We start from the raw sequence: 11,108 nt of genomic DNA on the forward strand, positions 1-11,108 counted from the left end.
TTTAGAAGTATGTATTGTATAAGTGGTAGGAAATATGGATCAGAAGATCCATAGAGCAATTTATACATAACCTTAAACATTTCAGCTAGGTTTTGATAACAGACCACCATGCAAAATGGCTCAGTAGTATTGCACAGCCTCTAAAGCCATATGTGCAGTGTCAATAAAATTGACATTTGACTCACCCAATAACTAGTTGGTGGGCCATGTATCAGTGTTTTGGGATTAATAGTTTCTAACCAATGTATTTTTAAAGTGCTACATTAGAATTATATTCTTGCAACCCCCTACATCACTAAAAAACAAAACCCCGGCAAGTTTGGCAGTGTTAAGGCTTTTGTGTAAAACAAGGACACAATTGAGTTACACTTCCCACACACAGGCACATACCCAGCTTGAAGGTAGAGGTTGCACTAAATTATACAACACAAAAGATATAGAAAAATCAATATTTATTTATATTTTCACAGTATGCATTGTGGGTCTTTGGTTTCTGTGGCACCTCCAGATGCCCAGTATGAAAACCACCACCAACAAAATGCCACCTCCTACAGCTGCTCCTCTCACCCACATCAGGAAGTTGGACTTGGCACCAGTGTTACCTGAACAGAAAGATCACAACATTAAGCTTAAATTATATTTTCCACCAGTAATTATACATGGTCCTTTTTACAAAGGTTAAGGACAAATAAAACTGTATGCAACAGTTGTACAACAATAGCAGAACTATAAAAGGCATTCAGAACATATTGAATCTGAAATCTGGGAACTTTAAATCTGTGTCATATCACCAGCCCTAGCATTCCCACATTTGTTTATTCTCTACCATTATTTCTCTAGCACCCCCCTAAAGGTCATACATCTGGACATGCAATTCCTATACTTTATAGCTAGCTTGGTCACTTTACAGAGATGCTTTGTTCATTATATATCTGCAATGAGTCAAAGCGTTTTGTGCTACCTTTCACCCTTCTGGTAATTAGTTTATCTCCATCAATCAAGGTCCCATCCAATGGTCCTTCTTCAGCACCAATAAAGCCTGCATCTGTCTCATTCAGCATCTCAAGACCCCAAAGTTCTGTAGAAATAGTTTAGACTTAGGATTGTTATTGACCATACAATATAGAGGCACTTTCCTTAAAAAAGTACATATGAATTATTAAGGTGGCTGTACACTTTGCTACCCCCCCCCCCCCCTCAATTGATTTGTCATAAATGTTAGCATTACTAAAAGTTTCAGCCCAGGTTTAAAAAGTTCCAATAGAAGATTTTAGAAATTATGCAAAGATATTGTTGCTTACCTCATGACTGAAAGCCTTCTGGGTCGTTTGATCCACAAAAACAAACATGCTCACAATAAAGTGCTTGTAGTAATTTGGGAAATCAATTGTAGTGGGAACAGTTGCCAACAGAGTTAGGTACTCACTCTCTTCCTCAGTGTAAGGGCAGCTTAAAAAAAAAAAAAAAAGTTTAGTGGAGGAAACCATTCTAATTGGCCTTCCATTTTCCTGAGCAAATAGACATTTTAGTCTGATCTTACCCATTAACAATGAGCGACCACTGCATTTGATGGGTGGGGTCTGGGGATGGTGTAGCCCAGCAGTTATTCAAGACCAAAACCAAGCTTGGGTCTTTTCTTCTTAATAGTACGACCTCCACATAAACTGGTTCTCTGAGGACTTTAGTTATAGGATAGTCTTTATCTTGATAATATGATGTGTATGCCGAGTCTGCAAGAAAACCCTTCAGATTTGTAAAGTCATTTGCAGATGTCACTCTCCCCCAACCTACAATGAAGATGCTAGGACATATGCCATTATGTACCTTTTAAAAGGCCTTGGCTTCTAACCATACATATCCCATTTAAAATATTAGCCATTTGGTATTCAGCACAATCCAAGTACCCCCCCCCCCCCCCCCCCCCATATAGGAAATTTACACCTACCATGAAGATCCATTGGAGTTTCCTTAACAGGGAAGTCAACAAATTTCACTGGACCTTTTGATACCACAATCTGCTCCAAAGGTTCCTTGGCAGCTCGCTCTGGGTGGAGAGAAAATAAATATGATATAATGCTAACATTATAGAGTTTTGTACATTAAGGGGTTGCAAATGACAAGACAGTAACAGGAGGAAAGGACCCTGCAATATATAGAGGTTCACTTACTTCCCCTTGTGTTGCATGATCGTATGCAAGTGTCTTGAGCAGATGGCATGCACACAGAGGCACTGCAGTGGAAGTAAACCTGTGAAATAATACATATTTACTGACCAAGGCAAGTTTTAGTTGGCAACCCTGAATACAGCAGAACTTTAAGGTTATCATTACTGCCTGTCATGTTTCAGTACTGCATTATTCGTGTAGAAAATGCATAAATAGAAATCAGCAACCTAACTCTGCACAAGTGTAGTGTACTAGAAACAAATGTGCAAACCCCCCCCCCCCCCCCCATTTCACAACTTTACTGTCAATTGAAGGGATCACCATCAAAGCTTTAGGTTCTACTGAAGATTCCTTTCTCCTGTGCATGCAAAAGCTGTAGGGTCACATAGCCTGCACTACTTAAGACAACAGCAGTGTCCATTACACATACATCTTTGTCCTTAAAGTCACCAGGACTTCATTTTATGGCTTGATCGCTATTGCTAAAGAAAACCTGACCTGCCAAAAGAGGCACACTTCTATAAAAAGGCTTAGGCAAGAACATATTGGGGGACCCCCCCCTTGTGTTGCAACTTTAAAGCAGGGATTTGTTCCTTAACCAAGTCTGATCTTAACCAACTTTGGCTGTGTGACTGCCACTAAATACTAGAGGAAATTAAAAGTTTCCTGACCATGGAAAAAACTTTGTTTTATTTTGGTTATTGCAAGCCTCCTATTTCTTTTCAATCCCTGCTTCTAAAAGCCTGGCTGTCATTTAGCTGCAGACCAACACATGTCATTAGCAAACCAGTTGGCTCAGTTTCTAGGGTAGCCTATGGCAAAGCTTAGATGTAGACATCAAATTGGGAGTTACCATCAGCTAATTTCATCTCCAGGAACAGGGGTCCTTTGGTGGATACAGGTAGAGGAGGTGGGAGGGTAACTACTTGAACACTCAGAGGGGCAGCACCTGTTTGGGAAAAGCTGCATCGAACTAGTAGCCTGGAAAAGAAACAAGAGTTAGCACTTTTATCTGGCAAGGTAATCTTTTCTTCTGCTAATGAAGTTACCTCATCATGCTGTCTCTGGTTATTGAAACACCTTGCCATGTTGTTATTCCCTTTGCAACTTCTACAGTATTTTCATAAACTATCCCATTTGCAGTGGTCTTAAAAAAAAAAAAAAAAAAAAAAACAAGCAACATGAAATTCGAACCAAAGACACCTACTGCCATTTTATGTGGGCCAGACACCATATCAACATAAGATTTGGTTTTTAGTCAGCCACCCCATAAACTCACCTGCCTTACACTGCAAGAAAGAGGAAACATGAATGATACAAAAGCTGAAGTTCTTGAAACACTTGTTCCAGGGCATGAAGAGTCCAAATTTACAACCCGTGCAGAGTCCAAGATTAGGGGTGGAATAGTCACATCCTTGGAGACAGCAATCACAACCAGGCCATTACCTGTGCATTGGGCTGTCACTGTAAAAAACACAAGTCATTTTTTTCCACAGAAAGACACATTTTAAGTTTAATCTCTCTAGACCTGAAGGTATTCTGCAAATATAGCCACTTCCTAGGACATGGTCATGACAGGATACTGGACTCATCACTAAAAATAATCTGGTACACAGGATAGTTCTATAATCAGATCATACCACCCACCATGTACGGTTCTGCTTTAAGTTACCGAAACTTGGGTGGCAAGTGTGCACAGCATACAGATTATGGCACATCCTTTGTGCTGACATCTTCCACAACAGACTTCCATTGAGAAGACTATCCTGGTCCATTGATGGATGATCTCGTGCATGCCTACTAGATTGTAAGCTCTTCTGGACAGGGTCCTCTCCTCCTGTATCACTGTCTGTATTAGTTGGTCACTTGCAACCCCTATTTAATGTACAGCGCTGTGCAATGTTGGAACCATATAAATCCTGTTTAATATCAATACATTATCCCAGGTTGGTGGGTGGGCCCCCCCCCCCCCCCCATGATTGCCCTTACAGGGCATCTGACTTGCAGAATGTTGGCATTACATTTACTAACGTCACTATATCTCACCTTTATTTCCAAAGTAACAGGCAAGAGAATGATCATTACGAGAGAAGCAGCATCCTAGCTGTTCACACACATCCCTGGACACAGAATTATCAGCACAAGCCAACTGGTCACTTCTTTGGATAGCTGCACAGTCACCGGCACTTGGGGCATCCATAGCTGGAAAAGCTATACAATAAAAAATTAATAGTTTTTGTGATGCCATTTAGGAATATGGTACACTATAGAAACTTAATGGGGGCATTCCACCAAGTCATACTTGTTTATTCTGATTATAGCCTTTTACCTGAATACAAATTAAGGGGAACCAATTTAACAGGCAAGTCTCGTCAGAAGATTTGTGTATACACACTTTTTACAGAGGTGCCACTAGCCAAGGATATATGTTCAGGCACATATGGACAATAACTATTACAAGAGGCCCTTGCAGAAGATCAGTTCTGACCTGTCTTACTGTACCTAAGACCCATGGTATGCTGCCTTCCTGTTACTGACCTCCCACTGCTCTGCTTCCAAAGCCATATGTAACTTCTACCATGCTTCTGTGTCCTCTAACCACGTTGCACATCAGTTCTAGAAACATCTGCTTGCACCCCAACTTCACTTTAGCCTGTATCTTGACTAACTTCTGCATGTGACTACTTGTCTCAGAATACATACATTGGGGCTTCCTTAATTATATTTGAATGATGTACAACTTGTGTCATGTGGGCAATAGTTACTGTCCTAGCCATGGTTGATGCATAAAGACTTTTTGGCAATTAATAAAGATTGTCAGCATTGTTCTATACCATGTTGTGACTGGTGGTTATGGTTAACATTATTTGAAACAGTTTTAGTCATATTTAGTACCTGTCCAATAGCTATATTTGGAAAAACTAGAATATCTCCCCAGAGGTTATAAAAGCATGCATATTTGTGCATTCTAGTAAACATTTTTACCTTGTTTCAAAGGACACTTTATATCCTTTTTGTAATGATCCACTTCACCATTGTTCATTCTATCAAGTATAACAGTCATCACATATTCTTCATCCTGAAAATTAGATAAATTGTAAACTGCAATAAGTTTGTCATGGCCTGGACACCACAACTCTGGAAGCCCTTCATATGAAAGGGTTACACAGGCCTTTGTTCTCCAGTGGGTGGCCATCCTAAATGACTTAGCACCCAGGTATAAAAGCATAAAACATGGTTCCAGCTGGAGTTTAATCCCTTTACACAGATGTCAATTGAATTCAGATGTAAGCATTACTTTTGCAATGCACTTTCCCAATCTCTTGAGTACAGATGTGCATTTGAGCAGTATAATGACCTATAAAAATGCCAAGTGTATAACCCACCTCATTTCTTACGTAGCAGCCATCATAAGTAGCAGTGACAAGCAGTGTCTTATCAGTTCTTTCTTCCATCCACAAGCCACACGCTGTGTCATTCTGAAGAATGTGAGATTTATCCATATTATCTGGAAAAGTGGAATAGAGATCAGAATGGCATAGCTAATCTACAAAAGTCAACTGCAATTTTTTGCAATATAATTGTCCAGACATTTTACCCCGAGTTGCTCACCTCTACTAGTTCAAGAGGAAGAGTTACAGGTGCTTTGGTCACCATTTACTAGTGCAGTTTTAACCAAAGAAAAAAAACAAAAGGGACCTGCAAACAATGCAGTGCACACTGCTGATGTCAGAAAGTACCTTACAGGGAGTCTAGTATTGATCTTCTGAAAGCACTGGTTGGCTAGCTATTAGGACAACAAACTGGCTAGGGTATCATTTGATTAAATAACCTGAAATAAGGATGCAGACCTTAAAGCCCTCATCTTGTTTTGAATCACCTACTCTGGTTTCTAACAAGTTGGAGGGTCAGAATTAAAGCCAAGCAACATACATGTTTTTCAAAGAAAGTTGTCCCTTAATTCAAGTCCTTGCACTCTCTGCAGGTAATGTCTACAGAGCACCTCCCATGCAGGTGAGATAATGTAGGGGGTCTGAATATAGATTATAAATATACTCAATTTATATTATAGTTATAGCTTTGTTTGCAGAGAGCACCACCTGAAACAGTCAGGAAGATGACCCTGAAAGCTTAACATGATGTCCAGGATGGTAGACAGTTATTTTTGTGCCAAAAAGTGTAGACACACACACAACTCTGAAGCACTTTACAAAGTGCATAGTCATCAACATCTGAGCCACAGTGCCACTTTATCCACCATTTGTGAACTATTAGGCTTATATGGACAAGGTGCTTAATGACAACTAGATAATGGCTTATACCCTCCTTTACAGGAGTAATATTGTATGGCTATGAAGATTTAAAGTTTTTTTTTAGCTAAGACTGCTTTAACTGCCAAGCAATTCATTTTCTCAGTTGCAGTCTTAATTAGGATCTACTCTTTTCTCTACTCTAGGATCTACTCTTTTCTCCAATGGTCTATTTGGAGACCCCTAAAAACCATACATGGGGTTGTATACCTATCCAAGGCAAAAACCTCCTACCATATAGATGCCAGTCAGTTTTAGGCATATTCTACACAGTTGAAATCCTGCCATAGCATGTGAAAGATATACAACAACCATTTTTATCTATTACAGAAATTACATGTAATTGGAACACAGCAGACATTTCTAGTCCTTTAGAAACCACCAAAAGCTAAGGTTAGAACATTTATCACTGTACAAACCCATAGCTAGAGAAGTCAGTAATGGTATGTTCAAAGCACTATTACTAGTTAACAGTAGGTTGATAGCAACCAATTCAGCATACTGTAAAGCAATTTATACCATTTGTACAAGGATTAGGTTTTACTGCAACTACCCAAAGGTCATCATAAATGACAATCATTTAACTTTACAATTACTCACCCAGCACTACAATACCAGAAGCAAAGTCCTCAAAACCCACAGGAAAGGAAAAGCTCATTTCTCCAGATCCACAGTACACATCAGACAATTCTTCTAAAAAGTTTCCTGCTGCAAATGCCAAACAAGGCAACTGCCAGATCCAAAGACCCATCAGCATTCCCATGCCTACAGGAAAGAACCCCATCTTGCTTGATGCTCACAATTTCCCAACCAGCACTTGGGCAGTAATTTATACCCCAGTTAGGAGGCTGGACCAGCAAGATGATTGGACAGGTCTAAATTAAGTTCCATGCATAGAGGGGGCAATCTGCAAATTAACACATCATTTACCTTTACCTTATAACAACGTACATACCACAGGACAGTGTTTTCTAATTCTATCCTCTAGTCTCCCCAACAGTGTTGGTAGTAATGCATACAGCTAGTTAATACACATTGCAGAAACACTAATAACCTTCTCTGTGTATATGCAATTTTACCTGAAAAACATGCATCACTGGGCACTACTATACCACCTTTTAAAATAGGTGGCACTAAGGGTCCACATCTATGTGCTTGAAAATCATTTATTTAAAGAATAAATACATTACTTTCAGATATACCCAGAGTTTGGCTTTGTGCTTCTGGTTCCTGATGCTTGCTGAATAGAATTATTTGCAATTTTAGCAATTAGTGCAGTGTTAGACCATATACGTTTGTTGCAATGACTAATTCTATTAATAGTAGAGATTGGAAGTGAAGAACAGAAGAACTAGAAGCATTGAACAAACCGTACCACTGTCATCTGGTCCAAAATATATAACTGGGTTTTCACTAGTATGTTGCAAAAATGCAAATGTTAACATGCAGAAATTTTTGTGTTTCTGTGATACATGGAAACCCACATCATGTGTTGGTATAGGGTTGCAATATCTAATGGCACTCAAAATGCACTTTACAAGGGCACACCAGTACAACACAGAGAAATGCACTGCTTAGTGTTGTACACTCTGCTTTTAAGAGTGCAACATGCACAAATTGCGTTGGTTGTGCATTGGGTAGCTGGCTACTTCAAATGATTGGGCTGCCCTAACACAACACATGCCAGTGTGAACAGCAACAAGCTTCATGTTTAAAGGGCTGGACTCACACTATGATTGTGCACTACAGTTGCAGGTTGCTACTGTAGTGCACTGTCACAGTGCATTCAGGGTGTCATTACTTTTTAATAGCAACCCAGTGCACCAAAGTATAATGTGTGTTTCCACATATTGTGTTAACACACTTATTTATGTATGTAAACAAGTGCATTACCACAACATACTAGTGGAAACTTATCGTTGGAAAGTACAGCATGGAGATTAGTGTAATTACAAAAAAAAAAAAATGTTCTTTCTGCTGCCCTAGTCACATGCAATTCTTAAGAGTTCTCCTTTAAATCCTACTCCAGTTCTAAGTTTCAGACACATTTTACTATAGCAAAGCTGATACTGGGCTCAATTACCAATTTCAACTACAATAAGGTGTCAGCAATTTCTATAAGCACTTTAAAAAGGCCATCAGAAGTGAATAAAATATAAAAAATGTGCATATACACATGCAGTTCTATGCACATTGCAATGCAATGCAGTCTGCAGCTCATTCAAATGCAACTAATCACACAGTGCTGCTGTGCATGCTAATTTTTTTTAAAGCTCATCAGATGGAAACGGTTGTCTGCACATTGTACTGGTGGGGTGCCGTTAACAAAAATAGCTACCTATAACATCAATGCATGCTTTGCACTATGCAATATGTTATTTAGGTGTTTCCACAATGTACACGGTTTGGTAATGTGTTATGGTAAAATGTAATGCACTGTAAGATGCATCATAAGTGTGTATTGCTTGCATTTTTACCTTTGTTTTTGTCCTGAAAACTCATGGAAAATATGGATATATGATTTTAATAACACACTAATTCGAGCTAAAATTGCATTTTAAGTGAGTTTTCCAGGTGCTGATATGACTATAATTGAAACAACAATTTTTTCCAAATTCACCAAAAATACAACATCCAAAACTTTGCTGCAAATTTAAAGAAACAAATACCCTGCACTTCAAACAAAATACACTTTAAAAGGCTTCATAAATTATAAGTGTAACTATTTTCATATTGGTTAGGCATTGTAGTGCATACAAAACATAAAGGTGTGAAGGGATCCTAAATGCCTTAGGTAAAATAAAAAAAAGGGCATTGATTGCAATGAGGAAGAGTCAAGTTTGGTTTACTTTTTTGTAACAGTTTTCATAAATCTTTAATGTGTCCACATAACATATAAGGTAAATTACAGAAAAAAAACACAGAGAATTAACCAATAACACTGTTTTTTAAACTTCATAAAGAATGAAACGTAGACATTAGTTAGGCGAGGTCAACCGATTTCACTTGATTTTGGCCACCTTTGCAAGCCTCAATATATAAAGATCACCTGTGTGCATTTTAGTACCAATTTATTCAGGCTGAAGCCCTGCTCTTTGTTCAGAATATAAATATCTGGCCAGACCTGCTTGTTAGTATAGCAGTGGTTTGCAAGATGTCTTGGTTCAGTTTAGGAGTACTGCTGCTTTGGAGTTATAGTTTATCATGGATGCAGTGTGATGCAAAAGGACAATGGGATAGTTCTTCTCAGCTTCACTGTGCCCTGAGCAGGATGGAGTTATCATTTCCTATGTCTATTGAAGGTGTTGCTTATTCCTTGACTGTGCTGGGTAAGCTATGCTGTAAATGATTTGAACTTATTGTGGCAAAGAGTAGAGATATTGCATATGCAGTCTGAGATTTATTGGGAAAGTTGAACATGTATGTTGAGAACATCTTGGTTAGGAATAATTGTGATTCTCACTTTTTTCACATGCACTAAAATAAAGGCTGTGTTGTGGGGTAATGTAACAATGGCCATCTGGTGCCTCTATACATAAAATATTCTGATAGGGAAATCCAAAATGTTTAGATTTGTGATGTGCGTATGAAAGATCAGTATTGTTCATGTATAACAACAATGCATGGTAGCTTTGTGTAGACCTGATCTCTCTAGTGGTGAGGTCTGCTATTAGGGACCCTTATACTAAGGATCACCATAAAACTGTGCTATCAATGGTTGTCTCTTCTAGCACCCTACATCTGCTATGAGGTCTGTTAACTGTAAGGAGGGCATTGCTTGGAATATTTAGGAGCTCTTGACCTATGTAGGCAGAGGAGTAGCTAATGCATGTATTTCTATAATGTGGAGCTTTATCTGCTCTCCCTAGAGAAGTGGGATAGGCTTTCCCTTGCTAATGTGCACCATATACAGTTGCTTTGCTTTACATGGTTACTGAAGCCTAATGCATCTAACATCTACAGAAGACTGTTTGTTTGGGCCAAGCCTAGGCAATTTTAGTTTGATAAAACTTTTCCGACCTCTAGTCAATTCTATTTTAGTACTATATTGGTTTATTTTACCTTCTCAATGATTCACTTTATGTAATATGCCATTGCTAGATTAACTGATTATGGTCAGATTCTCTACTGTGAATTCATCTTGGATCATTACCAAAATAAGTATGCAGATTTGGTATTTGGGTCATATATTTTGCTTCCCGGGAATTTATATTCTTTTAACTAAGTTGGCATAATCTCTCAGTATAAGTCCACATCTTGTGCAGAGGTTTTAAAACTGGCAGTTGGCTTCCTTGGTTCCTAAATCCATGAGTTGAGTTAAATTCTCAACATTTGCTTAATGTTAGCAATTCTTTCAAAAAAAGGTTTAAAAGGCATCAGAAAACTAGTCTCGGTAGAGCTAACATGTCTGTAATAGTCTTGATACATATGCCACTAGTGCAGGGGTCTGCAACTAGTGGGGAGATCTCTGATGGGGGATCCCCCTTCCTCCCAAGACACTGCGGAGGAGGGGGATTCCTTATCCGGTGTTCTAATGAAAAAATCTACCAGTGAAATAAATCTACCACGGGGTGTGTACAATGACATCCCCCTCCTTTGAACCCCAGTTCCTCTGGAATGGGGAGATGCACAA

The 11,108-nt window shown here is 38.9% G+C and overlaps 2 protein-coding genes across 3 annotated transcripts in view; one reads left to right on the top strand and one right to left on the bottom strand.

Annotated features, from left to right (window-relative positions):
* Positions 1 to 1,275: 1,275 nt before the first annotated feature.
* Positions 1,276 to 7,258, bottom strand: LOC140325015 (zona pellucida sperm-binding protein 4-like). Its single transcript, XM_072403113.1, has 9 exons — positions 7,076 to 7,258; positions 5,552 to 5,673; positions 5,151 to 5,244; positions 4,212 to 4,376; positions 3,445 to 3,629; positions 3,215 to 3,312; positions 3,019 to 3,146; positions 1,541 to 1,730; positions 1,276 to 1,449 (listed from the first exon to the last, which is right to left on the bottom strand). The coding sequence occupies exons 1-9, from the start codon at positions 7,236 to 7,238 to the stop codon at positions 1,278 to 1,280; spliced, it is 1,317 nt and encodes a 438-aa protein (XP_072259214.1). The 5' UTR covers positions 7,239 to 7,258; the 3' UTR covers positions 1,276 to 1,277.
* Positions 7,259 to 9,645: 2,387 nt separating this feature from the next.
* LOC140323456 (zona pellucida sperm-binding protein 4-like) overlaps positions 9,646 to 11,108 on the top strand; it is a 6,297-nt gene continuing 4,834 nt past the window's right edge. For both annotated transcript variants that reach the window (XM_072400513.1, XM_072400514.1), the window contains exon 1: positions 9,646 to 9,804. In XM_072400513.1, the coding sequence (XP_072256614.1) occupies positions 9,684 to 9,804 (121 nt within the window). In that variant the 5' untranslated portion in view covers positions 9,646 to 9,683. The remainder of the gene's footprint in view (positions 9,805 to 11,108) is intronic.

Source organism: Pyxicephalus adspersus, chromosome 2 (assembly GCF_032062135.1).
Source record: "Pyxicephalus adspersus chromosome 2, UCB_Pads_2.0, whole genome shotgun sequence".
Classification (NCBI taxonomy): Eukaryota; Metazoa; Chordata; class Amphibia; order Anura; family Pyxicephalidae; genus Pyxicephalus; species Pyxicephalus adspersus.